Source organism: Paramisgurnus dabryanus, chromosome 12 (genome assembly GCF_030506205.2).
Source record: "Paramisgurnus dabryanus chromosome 12, PD_genome_1.1, whole genome shotgun sequence".
Taxonomy (NCBI): Eukaryota; Metazoa; Chordata; class Actinopteri; order Cypriniformes; family Cobitidae; genus Paramisgurnus; species Paramisgurnus dabryanus.
The window spans coordinates 33,821,047-33,840,478 of NC_133348.1; the positions used below are offsets into that span (position 1 = coordinate 33,821,047).

Here is a 19,432-nt window from a genome sequence, read left to right on the forward strand (position 1 = left end):
GAGTGAGGCGCACTTGAGAGTTTACATGCAGACAGAAATCTTTTATTGGGAAATTGGAACAAATAATGGACAGTATCACTTTGTGGCAGAGCAGCATGACAATTTAAAATGAATGTGGTATTTTAAGTTGAATAAAAACCAGGGGACCCCCCTAATTTGTATTTTTTGTGCTTTACAAGGGGCCTTCAAAGCTTATAGGAGGTCTGGAACCACCCCAGCCCCCCCCTCAATCTGAACACTGAATCAAATAAATCAGGCAGGGTGCTTGCGGGGTGTTTATGGTTCACCACAGAGCCTGAATCTTTCCTCTGAGCACTTTGCTACAATCTCTGAAACATCTGTTGTCTTGTCAGCATGCACACATTTATACGACACTGTATATCCTAATGCACACTTCTCGGAAAACAAGAGACAACAGACGTGCATTGTTGCATTGTTCTCCGCATTCCCTTTTAAAGAGCCTGCAATGCGCACTGGTGAAATAATCCTCAAAGCTGAAGAATAGTCAGTCTTATCAAAGTGAATTGCTTCATTTCTAAATGTAACTTTTCTTAAAATATACATCTATGCTATAAAGTACAAGAGTCAATACTGGGGGATAATGTTCTTAAAATGTCCTCCCTATTTCTATCTTAACGGTTTGCATATCAAGAGCCGCAGCAGTTTATTCTATGAACATTAGATGGCAGTAGAGGACAACACAGTGATTTCTGCTCAAGGCTTTTATTTGAACACCAAGAGAGATTGACTGAGGGGAGATATTACTGTAAGAGCTTGTATGATGTGTGTGTTTGTACGTGCTTGTGTAGATGTGTGTGTGTGTGTGTGTGTATGAGAAAATTCTTAATCTTAATACAAGGCCTGTTACATTTTCTATTGCTGTCTCTCTCTCTCTCTCTCTCTCTCTCTCTCTCTCTCTCTCTCTCTCTCTCTCTGGTGTGTTGTCAATTTCTCACATGACTGCTTGCTGAAAGCCACATTTCCTTGGCCATGCGTGTGAATGTTTTTTGCATGTGCGAGACAGGCTTTTCTTGTCCCCATAAAAGCATACAAACACTACACAGCGGGGCCCTACACTGTTGGGTCCCAGAGGAAAAGGCACTAAATAATGCTATATGTAAGTTATATGCAATATATTTTAATTGCTGGTCAGTACTGGTGAATGTACTTTTTTTTTACCATAATGCATGACGCTTTTATGTTTTTTAAAAACACATCTCAAGACCCCTGTGTTCTGTTCCATCTGAATAAATGATAAGTTAATGCAGAATCATTGTTAATGCAGGATGTTTTTAGGAAATCAAGTGAAAAGATGAAAAACATCAAAATTTTATGTCCATTAAATATTTGTGGAATGAACTGTACAGTGCAGTACAGTAATTTCCTGTAGCGCAATATGTTAACCATTGTGTTAGTATCAAAAACGGTTATGGGTTCGAAGGGAATACATATACTGATGCATAGATTAAATGTACAGTAAGTTGCTTAATACAAAAGCGTCAGCCAAATGCATGAATATAAAAATATAATAATGTAAATGTAATGTGCTCTACTGATAAGATAGCATGGGTTTATTTAATACTCTATGCAATATAATTCGAGCTGTGCTTTAACATCAGCTTATTGTAAATATATCAAACGTATACTGTAGCAGAAAGCAGACATTTTTCTTGTCTGCTCTACAAACCCACTGTCGTCGTCATCTGCCTCTCAGCTGTTCATACACTCACTGGCTGAAACCGGTTACTATGAGCACCAGTGGTGTAGTCTACGTGATACGCAGGTATACGCCGTATACCCACTAGAAATTGTCAAGGATTTCCGTATACCCACTAAAAATAGCGCGAGGATGCGTAACAGCATGGTTTTGTGACATTTTTAAAGTTTAGTCATAATATAGATGTGAAGCATTGACCATTAGCATGCTACACTTGCTACTTTAGCGGGTTGAAATACATATTAGGCTATATACTTCATGCCAAACTGCGCGATCCGATCGGCGTATGAATTTCTATGAAATCAGATTACTATAGTGACGCGAAAGTAACTGGGGAGCAGACTGGCGAGTGACAGCAAAGTACCGCGAGAGAGACTCCAGTTATCACATGGAGAAATCTGCTTTGACTCGCTCTCGCGGTACTTTGACATCACCAAGAGGTCTGCTTAGCGCCAAATGAAGTCGAATCTACAGTGTAGCTGCTCACGCGACACTGTAAACAAACAGTCCAATGAAGTGAACGAGTGCTGCAACATAAACTCCATAGAGTTTACAACGCACATGTGAGTAAACAACATTTAAATCATCAGTCCAGTTTATTACTTTATCTGGAGGTAAGGCTCCAAATGCAATAAAATAAGCCCGTGATTATATCCTGATGGTTTTTAGCTGCCTTCAGTCTGCATGTTTGCTTGTGCTTCACAGTGTTAAACTTCCCTTCTCTGTGTTCATTTATATATCTACGTTCAAGATGTATATGATCTTAAACTTCTGTTTGTTTTGGGTGTCTAATATTAGGCTACATGATGGTCTTGTAATAATAATTAATTATGTATAAGCCTATTTTCATTTTTAGACAATGCTTATATTATATGCAAAAATAAGCTTTTATATCAATGACTATGCAAATTAGAGTTACTTCATGGTCATCTTAAATGTGTATTAATTAAAAACATTTACACCATTAAATTACACATGGTAATGTTATCAATAGTTGTCAGATAATAGCTATTGAAAGAATTTAATATTTTTTCTCCTTTAATGCATGTGTTAGCCACAGATTGAAGATTTATTTAATTTTAATTAACAGTTAAATAACTTTTGTCTCTGAGTTAGATGTTGATTAACACTAAACCAGTCTAAAAATCAGTCCAGTTTCCCCAGCTGTAAACCCATTGGCTGTTAAAGTCTTTTTTTCTTATAAACTGACATGTTGATAACACATTCAGTTTATGTGTTTATGAGTACACTTTCAGAATGCTCTTAGTTACATGAATATCTTTACTGTATGCATCTGTGAGTGTGGTGGTGCTTATGAGGTGTCGCGCTAGGACGAGTAAGCATAAGGGTGAGAGGGAAAAATCACAGTATACTCACTACAAAAATCTAGACTACACCACTGATGAGCACATACTGGCTAACTTAAGCACTGACTGCCTGAGCTTAATCTAAAGTAACCCAAAGCTCAGCCGAAACAGCACTGGTCCACATCAGTTACCATCACTAACCTCCAAGCATTACAATAAGAGTTCATTTCTGTCATACATGTGGACGTTACTCAGTTGCCATCTTGGGTATGTGCACCTACAGTTAATATAGTCTACTATCAAGGAAAAAGCCAAAGCTTTGGTGGTGATGAACTAAAACATGTCAATGTAACACACAGTAACACAGATGAGCATGTCAATACTGAGACACTATTTAGTCAGTTAAATGATGAATAGACAAAGAGAAAGCCAATTCTACAAAAAAAACAAAAAATGTGTTCGGTAAGGCATTGCATAAGCGGTGCGAAGATCGTGGGCTTGATTCCCATTGATCACATATTAATAAAAAAATATATAGTTGCAATCAGTGTTGGGGGTAACGCATTATAAGTAACTTGCATTACGTGATAATATTACTTTTCTGGAGTAACGAGTAAAGTAACACATTACTTTATAAATGTACACAGTAATATTTGAGTTACTTAAAAAAAAAAAGTAATGCAAGTTACTTTTCAGTTTAATTATTTGATAAAAAAATGTACTGAATCAAACTGAACTTAAACCACGGGTCTGTTGAATGCTTTATTCTGATTGACTGAGAAATTTTCTATGGGTGTTGAATATTTTTCTGTAAACCGCACACCCAACCTGTCAAATGTCTTAAAAATAGGCACCAGAGCAATGTTTGTGGAATGTTGTAAGAGGAAAAAAAATATTTTCTTATAATTCAATGGCCCGACATAAATTATTCCTTTGATATTAACGTAGAATTACGTACTCTATGCGTCGCGGCTGAGCGGAAACAGAGATGGCAGGTCGGAGAAACAATTGGAAAGCCTAAAAGAGATCAAGCAATTCATTACTTTTTTGGGGAGTAACTTAATGTTGTAATGCATTACTTTCAGAAGTAACTTTCCCCAACACTGGTTGCAATGCAGTAGATACGAGCGCATGCTAAATGCATACGTTTAAATGAAGATGAATGTAAAGGTAAAAAATGAAAACATTGGTCAAGTGGTGCATCTGACATCTGATTGGTCAAGTCATTCAGTAGTATATTGTTTACCGCTGCCACTGGGGTAAACAGGGACATTTCTAGCCATTTTGACGCTCTGTGTGAAACCCCTCCAAAAAAGATCATACAATTTTACATGCAGTATTACATTTTAAAAAATACTGTGATTGTACCTAATGGCACATATTAAGGACATTTTAAAAGGGTTCTTCACTAAGGATATTTTGATCACAGTGTACAGTACATGAGGCATACGGGATACATTTAAAGTCATTTTAGGTCCATTTCTAAGCTCAACAGTGTACATTGCCAGTCACTTTTATTTATGTCATCTCCACATTTCTGCTTAAGTTTTCTTTTGTGTTCCACAAAACAAAGTCATTGGGTTTGAAATGACAAAAGGCTGAGAAAATAACAAAAAGTTGAATTTCTGTTTTCTAAGCCGGCACTGACAGCAGCCTACGATTGAGACGATAACATCATAGATGCCAGCTTCATTCAATTTTTTGTTGAGTTGTATAAAGTTTTTGACAGCAGATGACATGCTGAACAAAAGCCAAATGGCAGTGAATGAAGACGAGGTTTCTTTGTTTGCAAAATGTGCTGGCCTTTGCGTTTTTCATAGCAGCTAACTGCATCTCTGCCCTTGATTCAAATAATAAGCTCTGCTATACAACTCTCTAGCACACTGATCTTACCGCATTACTCACCCTGAAATAAAGGGCCGTCTTTTCAACTATTATTCATGTGCTCCACCTGAACAGCAGAGAGTGGGAGATAAATGATGGCTCTAATATTGAGCTGTTAGCTGGATTTCATAGTTATTCATGACATTCTAGAAAAGTGGTGTCTTTTGATGAAATAAGATGACTTAAAGGGGTCATATGATAAAAAACAGCCTTTCTTTTGCTCTTTTTAAATAAAAAGTATTAAATAGATATGATTCCAGCAATAGGTAATTTGTGTTTCCATACTGAATGTGAAAAAGGGGCGTGGTGTTGCAATCAATTACAAAACACGGCCAATCTGAACAGTTTATCTGTTTGTGTGCCCTCTCGCACATACAGAGATGCATCCCTTTGCTTCATTGCTTTCCTTGTTTAAATTGAGGGATTTGTTCTGCTTTTAAATGTCTTATCAGTCTCTCCTCGTCCATGTTTGATGATTAATATTAAGAATACGCAGAACCTTCATTGAATCTCTGTGTAGGCGAAGCTGTCAGCAGTGACAGCGCAGAAATAAAAACCGTTTCTAAAACACAAACCACTGTGGCTCGCTGTGGCATCCCGTCGTGGCTGGTTAGGACAAAAACTCTGATTAACATTGAAAAGATACCTCTTATCTTGTGTCGTGTCATGGCAACACGTCTAGTTAGAACACGGTGTAACATTTACAAAGCTACAGTCTACCCAGATTTGCCACATGATGCAATCACAACCAATCAGATCATATTTGATGTAATATAATGGACCAATAAGATTTCCCAGTAAGAGGGTCTACCCAGCTTGATGCAACTGAAATAGAAACCAAGATGTTAAAGAGTAACTAAACCCTAAACCAACTTTTTTCAGTTAATGATCTGTAAGAATGATGCTTTATTAGTGCTGTTCATTGATTTTAGTAAGTTTTTTGACATTTGGATATAAAGTGTTTCAATAATACAATATATGGTGTAAAAACGAGTGAGTGCTGCCCTCTTCAGGTTAAACGGTGGCTACTGCAGTTGAATTTTCCTATTGGATGTTGGGTCCAAAAAATGTCTCGTGATGTAAGCAGGTTCAAGCTCACCACGCCCTTGTTACGATCTCACCACACACTTAGTTCGTCCCCCCTATCTCCGTTGGGGTCTGCCCACTTTCAAATACAATATTTGCATTTTTCAAATATTGCCAGTGGGCGGAGTCAGGCTCTGACCAGGGGTTTAGTTACTCTTTAACAAAATGCCATGTCAGGTTAAAAAAAGCCTTGTTTATACCTTATCATGTGGTGCCTGGTAAGGAAATGATATCAGAAGGTCACAAACATCAGTTTATTTTTTAACACATCACTGCGCGCACTGACATCATTCAGCAATGTTACCTAGGATAAACGGTAGTGAGGTTTGTTTGTCACAGCATAACCCAGAGTTATGGATGTACTGACATCTGAGATATCATTATGTTTAAAACGTTTTAAATAATACCCAACAAATGGCAAAGAGGCAGCACTTCAAAGAACAAAATTTTTTTTTATTTATATTATTTTAATTTCAGTGCGCGCATATGAGAAAGAAAAAGCTTATGGATGTGATGATTTTGAAAGCTGCATTCACCTATGAAAATTTTTATTTTTAACCTTGCCAATGACGAGCTTTTCCGGCAATCCTTTAAAAATGTTTGGTAAAAAGTTGACGTGCATGTAATTGCTCAATTGCATTTAAAAACCTTATTAGCACAACAACAGCCCGTTTAACTCTAAAGATCCAAGTTATGGATATATTTATATTTTCCAAAAACCCCGATGATAGAGTCCAGACATCAGAAAAATATGTGACAGTAACAATACATTTTTTCTTCTTCTTCTAAGAATTATGTGAATTAAACAAAAGCAATAATACCCAACAAATGGCAAAGGGGCAGCACTTCAAAAACAAATAATCTTTCTATTATATTTCTATTATTTTAATTTCAGTGTGCGCATATATAAGAAAAATATTATGGATGTGACAATTTTGAAAGTTGCATTCATCTAAGAAAATTATTGTTTTTAACTCTTAATTGATGAGATAACTGTCAATGACTGGTAAAGAGAAAACGCTTCCCTGCCAGTGAGGAGTATTTCCGTCAATCCATAATACTGCTATTATCCACCAAGCGGCACTCTTCCTCAACTTATAAAACACGGAAATATCGCTTTAGGGCAAACAGCTGTATGTCAGTGTATGTTTTGAGGATCGCTATCAAAATTCCATAACAAAAATACAATTATCTCAGCTTTTTGCTCAAAATTGTGTGTTTTTGAAGAAACCTACCCATATTTAACTCTTTCACCGCCAGCATTTAAAAAAAAAAGTTGCCAGCCAGCGCCAGCGTTTTTCATGATTTTCACCAAAGTTTAATGCCTTCCAGAAAATGTTCTTCTTTAAATATATTAACATACAATATACCAAATAAAAACCCTTTTTTCAAAAAAAAAAAAAAAAACGTTTCATCCTACCTTCAGTAGTTCTTTTGAATATGGGTAGGTTTCTGCAAAAACACCACATTTTGAGCAAAAAGCCGAGATAATTAAATTTTTTGTGACGGACTTTTCATAGAGATCCCATTCAGAGCGATCTTTAAAACAGACACGGACATGCAGCCGCTTGCCATAAGGCAATACTTCCGGTTTTAAAAAGTTGCGGAAGGTATTGTTGCGGTATTGCGGAAAGCCGGAAAATCTCGTCAATGGCGGCGAAAGTGTTAACAGGGATAAAAAGAAAACTAATGAAGGTATTTTTTTTTAAAGCAGAGGGTCTGTTATTTCATTTGATATATTGTTTGTTTATATTTAAAGAATATAAACAAACTTCCTAAGGGGACATGGAGCCAAAATTAAATAAAGTTAAATTTTGCGTGCACAGTGCTAAACCTTTCAAAAAAAATTCAGCACATGAAGGTTTCGCGTGAGCACATGAAACTAAACTTTAGATTTTTTACTCCAATGTCACCTATAGGAGCTCGGTAAAAGAAGAACATTTTCTGGAAGGCAATAAACTTTTGAGAAAATCATGAAAAATGCTGGCACTGGCTGGCAACTTTTAAAAAAACGCTGGCGGGGAAAGAGTTAAATGCTTAAAAAAACTTGCATGGTTTTTTAAGCCACTAAATACTGACATCTAAGATATCAGTATGGTTTAAAACATTTGGTTAAAACTTGACATGGTATTGCTCAATTGCATTTAAAAACCTTATTAGTACAACGACAGCTCGTTTAACTTTAAAGATCAGAGAGAAAATGGAAAAGGATCATGTTAAATAACATTTTGGTTTGTTTATGGTCCCAAAGAGCTCAACTTTCATCAGCTGTCTTCTTAGAGAAAACAATTCAAGATAAACGAGCGAGATATATACGGCTTCTTAAAATGCACTGTAAATTTAATGAAGATTAAGGTATAAGAATTAAAACCTCTTTAACAGATTGTAAACAATACTACATCTCTCTCCTAATGATGTGCGTAATGGCAGTTAAAGCTGAATGATACGAGGAGATATTTAGAGATGTAACTTTGCCGTGTCAGTGTGGATGTCTGCTGATATCAGTGTCACACAATGAAGGTGTTTGTCAGCCCGAGGAGAAGACGAACGCTCACACATCTTCTCGAGTGAATGGGCTGTATTTTTATTGGGAAAATGTGAACATTTCCACTGCCAGATATTTCAAAGGTTTTATAAAATATGTCATTTTGCTACACATTATGCATTCCCAAAGATAATGAAGCAGTTAATGCTGATATTTGCATACTGCCATGGCCTAATCGACTAATTACATTTGCAAGTTTATAAGACTGCAGTTTTAGTCGGAATAAGATGGTGCTCATTAAAGTTTCTATGCACTTATTTGTGATTAGAGAAAATAGATAAGGAATGCAGGAATCTAATATCTGCTGACACATCTACTGTAAAGTACAGATTTTCCCAGCATGCAGCTCTGATTATACAGAGATGTGAATACATTTGCCTTTTAAAAATAAAAGAAATATTCTGAAACGTGAAGTGATGGATGGCATGAAATTATAAATTAAGTAATAAACTGAAGGCCACATTTAGGAACAGAATATCAGAGACGTGAACTAATAATGTCTTGTAATACTGTATGACCTCCTGCATTTGCCAGTGGGCACAACACTATTTCCCGCTCACCTTGAACTTCATTTTGAGTGTGATAAATGATCCGGGAATAATTACATTATTTATCCAAACTGCCAAAAGATATCTGCACACTAAATTGCATAAAAGGAGAGAATAACCGTAACTATTTCTAAAGTGATGGAAAACATTACCATACTGCACTACTTTCTGAATGTTTATTGTTTCATTAAAACATACTTTTTTATTTAAAAACGGTAGGCAGTACACATCGTACTATGCAGTATTCATTTAATAGCACTACTCGCTCTCCCTAACGAAAGCACTACTTTAATTATTTGTTTACTTTTGATCAATGCAACATCCTTTATTTATTTTCTTTTACTTCTTTTATAAGCTATAAAAAGATATAAAAGATATAAAAATGCATATTCAGTTTCGTCTTCTTTCATCATTTGAAAGGCAGTTTTGGTTACTTTATCAGATAGTATTTAATACTCATTAATACTCTAATGACTGATAGTTGACAAGAAGTTGCAAAGTGACTAATGCTGCATTCACACCAGCCGCAGTAGAGGCGTCAAGCACGAGTGATTTCAATGTAAAGACGCGTTGATGTGCATCTGGAGGTCTCCCGGCGCGTATGAGGGTTTTAGAGGTGCCTCATCCGCAAATCTAGTTCACACGAATTGAGCGTTGCCGCGGGAAACGCAGGAGTTGAAAAATGTTAACTTTGGCGGAAAAACATGCCGCAGTAACCAATCAGGAGCTTGCTGTAGTAGGGACGTGATTACAGGAAGCGAGCGGAGTAGCAGAAGCCCCTCCCATGACGCGAATTTCCGCGTGAATGTCTCGATGACAAGAAATGCACACGTGAATGAAGCGAGTAAACTCAAAATGTTCAAGCGTCAAACTAGACGCGGTAGACGCGAATTTGACGCCTCAAATGTGGCTAGTGTGAACCCACAGTTAGTCTGTTTTCAGACCTGTAGATCGATTGCTTTGTTTCGAAACCGGGGGTTAAATGGCTACAATGTTGCAATTTAAAATAATGCAATATTTCGCACTTATACTGAAGTGCTCCAGAGTTCGTTTGCAATCGGGCCAAGACAACATTGTTCAGGCGGTCTCGGAGCGGTTATTTTGGTGTGGATCCGAGCACGACTTGCATGTTCACATATGCCTAAATGAACCAAACCAAGGGAGAAAACGCACCAGGTTCCAAAATAAAAGCTTGGGTCTGAAAGCACCCTTATAGTTAGTAAAACCTCTAAAAAGGCCTGTTGAAATAAATTGATATCAATTGTGTCTCATGTCAGTGCAAATACGAGACTAAGCATAAGCAAAAACTGAGAACACAATGGAGTGCTCCACAAAGTAATACTTTCACTCTCTATACACAAAATGTCACTACAGTACGACCCAGCATTGAACACTTCCAGCTCACATCTGTCAGCCCCAGGGCATAAACTCTCACATCGTCCCCCAGAACTATTCCTGAAGGGCCCTTAGATAAGAGCAGGATAGATTGGTCAGGATGAGGTTTGGCATTACCATGTGACTGCATGTTCTTGACTGCAGGTGGAATATTCCAGACCGAAGCACAAGAGGAGTGTTAACACATCTACATACACACACAGAGATGCACACTTGGGCCTCCGAGTGCTTCAAAAATAGAGTGCTCTTCAGGACTCAGGCAAGGTTAACATGATAAGACAGCTCAGCTAACCACTGCCCGAGAGATTCCTCCTTACATTTAGGAATTGCTGCTCCTGTGGTTCATTATTGCAATGCATTTTTAATGCACAGCACTTAAGCCCTGCTTTTAAAAGACATGTCTGTAAAACAATTATCTTACCTTGTGTCAACTGTTTTGAGATGTTTTGAATGAATGCTTTGAAAGGACCAGGTTAATTATTGGTGGCTGTCACGTACAGTTACTTCAATAGGGAGCATTCTTGTATCAAAATGGATCCTATTTACTTTCTTAATGTGTGTTCCCGGTATTTCAATCCCAGCAAGCAAAAGCCGTCATTTTACAATGTCTAGGTTAACTATAAAATCGATATAGTTCTCAATATAGTCCGGCTATGAGTAACTCACAATAAACTTACATTTGGATAAAGATCATTTTTAAATTTCAAAATGTATGATATTCCATCATGTAAGCAAAGTCAACGGGAAATACAATGCGTTTCATTTTTTTATTAATTGTATTTATTTTTATTAGACGTCTATTAAATTTTCACAAATTTTGCCTTGTTTTAGTCTGGGCAGTGTTTGGACAACTAATAGATGTCTTTTAAATGCAAAATACTCATGTAATTGCAAAAGACTGGAAAAGTTATGTAAATTGAGCAAAGATTTGAGGAAACATTTCGATTTTGGCCGAAATTGAGGATTTCATAAAAATAAGAACATTAAGCCCTCGTCTAGCGATCCCAATTGCTCTAAATTAGTGATGCACCGATGTATCGGCCGCATATTTTTATCGGCATTTTATTATTTTTATGCATTTGAAACCATCGGCATATCGGCAATAGCATGAGAAAGGCCGATACCGATTGTTTATTAATTAACTGCATAAAGAAATCCATTATATGTAAAAAAAAAAAAAATGAGTTAATGTTGTTAATGAAATAAATGCTGAATAGCAAAAACCACATTTGAAGGTTTTCGTGCTGTCTTATTATATTTGTTTTAGCTTAATTTGTGCCTCTCTTATTATGTTGGTCAGTTAAATCAGGTAAATGATCCAATCCATGTTCAGTAAAAATAATTTGATGCAGAAATAAATTAGCTAATAGACCAACTGTATAGTATTGTATACAAGTGTTTAATATCGGTATCGGCATCGGTATCGGCCAGAAGTTGTCTGTTTAAATCTGTATCGGCCCAAAAAATCCTATCGGTGCATCCCTACTCTAAATAGTCATGAAATGTCTAAAATTATCTTTATTTGTACATTTTCTGAGAGTTGTACCGTCCTAAATGTTAAACTAATAAAATGATGCATGTTCATCTACATGTGTGTCTGAAATTTTGGTTTTAACATACAGGATTTTGAAAATAAAGTGCAGAGCGACAAGACTTGAAAACGATCTTCCTTGCGTTGATCTGAAGCATGCATACAGGCAAGCGACACCAATATATGCACACATACCTGTAGACAGAATTACAGTTTTGACAAGAATTCACAATTGTTGTGAAAAAATATCTGATGCGAGACATTATATTAGATCCTTGCATTATGCGATCTTAAAGCTGTCTGTCTCAATGCAAATCAAACAATAAAAAAAAGTTTAACATATATTAATATTGTTTTTGACTCCATCTATTAGTTTTACAGTGATTTTAAGGTATAGATGGGAAAAAAATATTTGACAGGAAATTAACTTTGCTTTTTCTTTTACTACTAATAAACATACATTGGAATAAAGCAACCATATTTGTCCACGCCAATCCATATTACAGTATTAAAAACTTTAAAAGTGTTAAATTAAGATGAATGTAGAACAAATAAAAATGCATGATTAAGTTGTGATTAATCAACAGTTAACTCATGACAATCATGCGATTAATCTAGATTAAATAATTTAATCGATTGTCAGACATAAAATTAATTGTTCAAAAGGTGTGAGAACCATGTGACCAATGCAGATGATCACTAAAAGAGACTCAATAATCAGCCAAATGTATTTCTACTACTTAATCAAACCAATTTACCACAAAAAATATTTTTTATCCTGGATTTGTTAGCCCATATTCGTATTTATCCCCACAAGTCTGTGGTCACCACAATACAGCCATACAATACAGAAGCATCTGCTAAACCTTAAAAACATCTTGGTAGAGTAAAAAGGCAATTCGCCCATGCTGCGTAAAGATTGCATTGCCCAATAGCCTGAGGAGCAGCTATCTACAAACTGTCATAAAAACTTAATGCGAGCTTGCTCCTAATTCCCAACACCATGGGAACATTTTCTTGCTCCAAGCCTTGTTCAATTTAACTTCTGGATCCTCCCGAGCAATGAGAGCAATGGAAAGTCGCAGAAAGTGGAGGCGAAATCCTATTAAATCTTTGGAGAAAGGTTACACAAAATCTTCTCAGCTGCAAAGCGGGGACTGCTGGCCACTTCATGTCCTTACAAAGCCAAAAGGCTCAAGGATTCACTCGGCTGTCATTTCTGATGGAACATCCAAAAGTTTGCTGTGTTTTAAATAGTAAGGCATTAACCCTGATTTGCTCTTCTAAGGCAACTATAGACTTTTTTAATTCTCCTGAAGGATGTCAGATTCAACCAACCAGCACTCTTGCTATAGACAGACATTGGAAATAGAAATTACTTCAGGGACTTTCTCACGGAAGAACCATTTTTTATGTCCAGCTCAAAAAAGTGACCTTTTATGCAATTAAATGTATACATTTCATTGCATTCAATGATTCATGATTATCCTTTGTCTCAATCTTGTCAATGCATCAAGCACATTTTCTCTGAATATTAGTAGACAAGTTTATTTAGAAATCCACATCTGTAACATGAGTTAAACGGATAACCACTTACCTCTCTCGCAAGTCCGATCCCAGTACCCGGTTCCGGTGCAGTCACAGATAAAGCGATTCCATCCCTCCTTGCAGATGCCGTTGTGCTTGCAGGGGTTGCTGTCGCACTGTTTGCCTGTTACTTTGCTGCAGGATGACTTGATACCAACTCTGTTCTGGGCCTCAGCGATCTGCTTGATGTCCTTGCTGCGCCCATCAATAAACAGATCGCGGATGCAGCCCACGTAGCCATAGTTGAGCATAGCCGTCCAAAGTTCAGTGGGAAGAATCAAGCCGACCCGGTTGTCCGGGAGACCTCCGAGATACAGGTCGCCCTCCAGGTCTAAAATCTCATTCTCTCCGCTGGCAGCAAACTGAGTCCGACGGCTGTTCACCGAGATGATACCTGTTCACAACGACAACAGACTGTCAGAAATCGACCAACACTGCAGAATTCACCAACTTTCACTTGTTGTAAAGAAAAAGCAAGATAAGCAATGTTTAAATGTGCAAACAATTTTATTTTTTCACTCTCAGAATAAAGGGTACACAAGCTGTCATTGGGGATAAGTACACATTTGTCCTCAAGAGTTCATATTAGTAGCTCAGAGGTATACTGTACTGATACCTCAAAGGTACATTTGGTCATAGATTTGTACCTAAAAGTGTGTGGCTTTATTAATTGCAAAGATTATAGAGATATACGGTTTTACATGTCCATTTACAACCCTAGATTGGTCTATTATTACCTTATTAGGAAGGGTCATGAATAATATTGTTGAGCTCTGCTCTGATTGGCTGTTTCACAGAGGACTTCAGTTCAGTAGCTCTGTGTGTGTGTAAACAGACCTTATGTTTGAGTCTGTATCAGATGCAGATACAGATTTTGAGGAATAATCAATTGTTTGGAGATTGTAAATGGACGTTTCTGAGTGGTAAGTTTGTGTTTTTTTACAGTATGGACCTGCAAAACATAACTGTAAAGTCAATAGAAGAACTTCAGCCTAAATGCTAGCATATAGCACTAACTAGCATATAGCGCTAACTCAGCAGTCACAACTTTGTTTTTAATATTATAAAAACATTTTAATTAATTTAATGTTGGGGAAGTACATCTCGACTGTAACGTCATAGTTGATGTTATGTTGAGATTGATCTGTTTTCCAGCGGTCTTTTGCATGCACCAGGTTTGCATAAGAAGGAGGAAACAATCGTGTTTGAGACTCATGATATGTCATTACCATGTACACAACTCTTATTATTCATCTATGCCTACATAAATACAGTTTTACATTCTACGACACCTTTAACACGCACTACTTCAGTATTTTTACGGGAAAACACATAACTGACAAAGAAAATGACTTGTTTTAGTGAATTAACTTGATAAGAGACCAAACATAAATAAGATACCTCAATGTGGAAGCCGCAGAAAGCGCTTGAATATCACAATATAACACACACAAACAGACATAAAAGGTAATATACACTCAGCTGTGGCCAAATAAACCACAGGGCGATCAGTGACATCAGGGCTTTTAAAGCTGCTTTTATGATAATTATGTAATTTCCTATTTATCACACAGGAAATTAATGTAAAATATAGAGTAGTATTAGCCATGTAAGAGAGTGCCACAGGGATGACGTATTTTTAGGACACATTTCCCATAGACTTTTGAATAATTCCAAAAAAATAAGCTCTGTGTTTAACAAATATTTATGACACTTACTTTGTCCAACAAGATAATCTTCACAGATGAACACAACTTTTATGAATTTTAAAGTTCAAATGCGTTTTTTTTATAAACAAAAACTAACCTAGGGCTACAAGCGAACTACAGCACACTACGGTCTCTCGACATTGACGTCATTACAACCAATCTGAGGACAACTCCTACAAACTTTTTAAGCACATTTAAAAACATGTTCCCTGATAAGGAAATACTCTGTGGAGTAGTATTTGTTGGGAATTGTGCCCATGTTTTTGAGATCTTCATGTTTGATGAAGTTTAATGTCCCAGAAAAGTCTTTAGTCCCAGGTAGCAACTTGTTAGCCACCATACTTTAAAGACAAGTAAAAACTTCATAGTTTTATGTCATAGAATGAAATGTAAAAATACACTCACCTAAAGGATTATTAGGAACACCATACTAATACTGTGTTTGACCCCCTTTCGTCTTCAGAACTGCCTTAATTCTAAGTGGCATTGATTCAACAAGGTGCTGAAAGCATTCTTTAGAAATGTTGTCCCATATTGATAGGATAGCATCTTGCAGTTGATGGAGATTTGTGGGATGCACATCCAGGGCACCAAGCTCTCGTTCCACTACATCCCAAAGATGCTCTATTGGGTTGAGATCTGGTGACTTTGGGGGCCATTTTAGTACAGTGAACTCATTGTCATGTTCAAGAAACCATTTGAAATGATTCGAGCTTTGTGACATGGTGCATTATCCTGCTGGAAGTAGCCATCAGAGGATGGGTACATGGTGGTCATAAAGGGATGGACATGGTCAAAAACAATGCTCAGGTAGGCCGTGCTATTTAAACGATGGCCAATTGGATGTCTCAACAGAAATCAAGACTCATCAGACCAGACAACATTTTTCCAGTCTTCCACTGTCCAATTTTCGTGAGCTTGTGCAAATTGTAGCCTTTTTTTCCTATGTGTAGTGGAGATGAGTGGTACCCGGTGGGGTCTTCTCCTGTCGTAACCCATCCGCCTCAAGGTTGTGCGTGTTGTGGCTTCACAAATGCTTTGCTGCATACCTCAGTTGTAACGAGTGGTTATTTCAGTCAAAGTTGCTCTTCTATCAGCTTGAATCAGTCGGCCCATTCTCCTCTGACCTCTAGCATCAACAACTACGCCCACAGGACTGCTGCATACTGGATGTTTTCCCTTTTCACACCATTCTTTGTAAACACTAGAAATGGTTGTGCATGAAAATCCCAGTAACTGAGCAGATTGTGAAATACTCAGACCGGCCCGTCTGGCACCAACAACCATGCCACGCTCAAAATTGCTTAAATCCCCTTTCTTTCCCATTCTGACATTCAGTTTGGAGTTCAGGAGATTCTCTTGAGCAAAACCACACCCCTAAATGCATTGAAGCAACTGCCATGTGATTGGTTAATTAGATAATTGCATTAATGAGAAATTGAACAGGTGTTCCTAAGAATCCTTTAGGTGAGTGTATATTGGGCTTATGTTAGCCCAAGATCTTATTTAAAGAGTTTAACCAAAACTCCATTCAAAAACCCATTGACTTCAGTACAATAAAACCGGGAGTGCTAAAATGTTAACTCGCCTATAAAAATAAATCATCTCTGCAGCACTCTATAAATATCAGTAGCGTACAGTATGTGTGTGTGTGTGTGTAAAAGTTTTCTGACACAATGATTTAGCCATATACAGTATAAAGACAGGCAGGAGTTTCAGAATAGAAACATCAATAAAGTGATTCGTAGGACTATGGCAGATTGAGAGGGTGTGTTGAGTTCATATATTGTAGGTCTGTCTTTATAATGCAAGTATTTTTAGTTTCTCAACACTGACATGCCTGTGTATCTGTCTCAATACTGAAATACAAGCTTCTATGGGTTTCTGTAACGTCTGGGCAGTTAAATCAGGCTGTGATAGCTAACATAAACTATCTGAATGGATATATTGTCCATTGGGGTCTAAGAGGAATATTGAAAAGATTTTGCATTCCTTTGTAATTTAATGCAGCATTATTTACAAATTACATGTATAGCGTAAAAGCAGGGCTCGCAAAATCGCTAGCATGACGTCCCGGGGCTATTGTGAATTCCTGTCGGGCTACCAAAATGTATCTTTGCCCTGCCTGTCGGGCTATCTTGGGTAGAAATAATATTTTAATGTTTTTGCTTTGTCTCAGATTTAGTTAGGTAATTATGTATTTCGGCGTCCTCTTGTCAGTCATTATCCTCACGTAACAAGTGAAACTGTCAGGAAATGAAGTGAAAGCATAAATAAACCCATCCTTTCTTTAATGTGCACGTCTGAAATGCGCGCGACCCTCTGCACGCGCTTCTCCCGGCTTCGCTCTTCACAAGCACCTGCCTGCTCTTGTGCTCAGCGCGAAGTCATTAAAAAAATGTTTTACCTCATAGTCTAACATTGTTTTAGCGTTTATTTTTTCTTTCTTCAGGTAGTAAATTAAATATATGAGAAGGAAAATAGATTTGAGTGATTTCCAATCGATTTGACACATCTACGCTATTAACCCTTATATTATGTTCCGGGTCAATTTGACCCGTTTTGATTTTTCAGCTGTCGGATAAACCAGTTAACCTGTGAATTTATTCTTGAAAATTTCTGACTTTTTCTCATTTATGGCCATGAACATGCATGCAAAGTTTAGACATGATGATATTTTTTGAAGTGTACCAAAATAATTTTGTAACGATTTTGAGGTTCGCGGGACAATTTGACCCGCATTTTGTTTTGCTCCAAAGCAACTGCATAGACCTAAATTAAATATATATTTTTAGTGTTTGTTGTTATATTGGTGTTTTACTATCCTGAAATGGGGGTAAAAATGCTTCTCCTCACTATTTTGAGTACTGAAAAAGACTTTTACAGACACAGATGGTAAAAGTGAGCTATAATTTCTATTTACAATGTATATGAAATACTACTGAAGTTTCAGTTTTCTTCCAGAAATTTTGTCACTTTTTCTCATTTAGGGCCATGAACATGCATGCAAAGTTAGGATACACTGATGTGTTTTGAAGTGTTTTTTTTTAGCACAAATAATGATTTTTGGTACGATTTTGATGTTCGCGGGTCAATTTGACCCATATTTGTTTGTTCCAAGGCAACTGTATAAACACAAATTAAATACATTTATTGCGTATATTTTGGTGTTTTACTACCCTGGAAAGGGAAAAGTGAGCTTTTCCTCTCTATTTTCAGTACTGATAAAGACTTCCTCAGACACAGAAAAGTAAATGTGAACTATCATTTCTATTTTCAATGTATATGAAATACTATGTAAAGCAGATGAATTCAGACCCACAGTAAATCCAGATGTGAATACAGGTGATGCCAGCTGTGCCCCACAAAACATGACACCAAAATAAGCATCATTTGTGTAAAATGCAAGAAGTCAGAAAGCACATGCTTGATGTGTGCACATCATGTAAACAGTGATTTCTTGAATTTGTACAATGAGCCTCAAGAACAAAAGATGAGCCTGTTTAGAAAAAGAAAAGCTTAATTTCATTTCACAGCAATATTAAATTGTTCATTTAGGATGTCTTAAACACAGGTATGTTAAAAAAACATGTTGAATTAAAATTTAAAATGTTAAATGTTGCAACAGTTTTTGTGCAACATTTGTTAAAACAAACATGTTAAAAATTGTGGTTTAATGCATTTTTTTAAATCTTACTTTTTAATTTAAAGTGTTTATAATGTGTGACAAAGACTGATACTAAAATGGTTCTGTTCATACCTAATCCCTTCTTGTTTTTCATAATGTGATATTTACGGAATTGCATTGAATCCAATGCGGGTCAATTTGACCCGCACCATCAAAATCGTCACAAAAATCGAACACAATACAAGGGTTAAGAGAATATGATGTTAGAAGCGTTTGATAGGTGACTTAACAGCAGTGGTAAGATATTACGTTTACCTAAAGCGAATAGAATGTGTGTTTGTCATTTCGGTTTACCTCAGAGTCTAACATTATTCTAGCGAAAATAAATGGCTAAGGTAAGATCTGTTAACTTAAAGGGAATTAAATGTTTATTCCTTTTTAATAAATATCTGTTTTAAGCCTTCTATATTGTGTTAAAGTCACTGGTTGTTTATT

General features: G+C 36.7%; 1 protein-coding gene across 5 annotated transcripts in view; it reads right to left on the minus strand.

Moving 5' to 3' along the window:
• nrxn3b (neurexin 3b) overlaps window positions 1-19,432 on the minus strand; it is a 398,467-nt gene that overhangs the window by 272,817 nt on the left and 106,218 nt on the right. For all 5 annotated transcript variants that reach the window (XM_065268757.1, XM_065268754.1, XM_065268752.1 and 2 more), the window contains one exon: window positions 13,611-13,994. In XM_065268757.1, coding sequence (XP_065124829.1) covers window positions 13,611-13,994 — 384 coding nt within the window. The remainder of the gene's footprint in view (window positions 1-13,610; window positions 13,995-19,432) is intronic.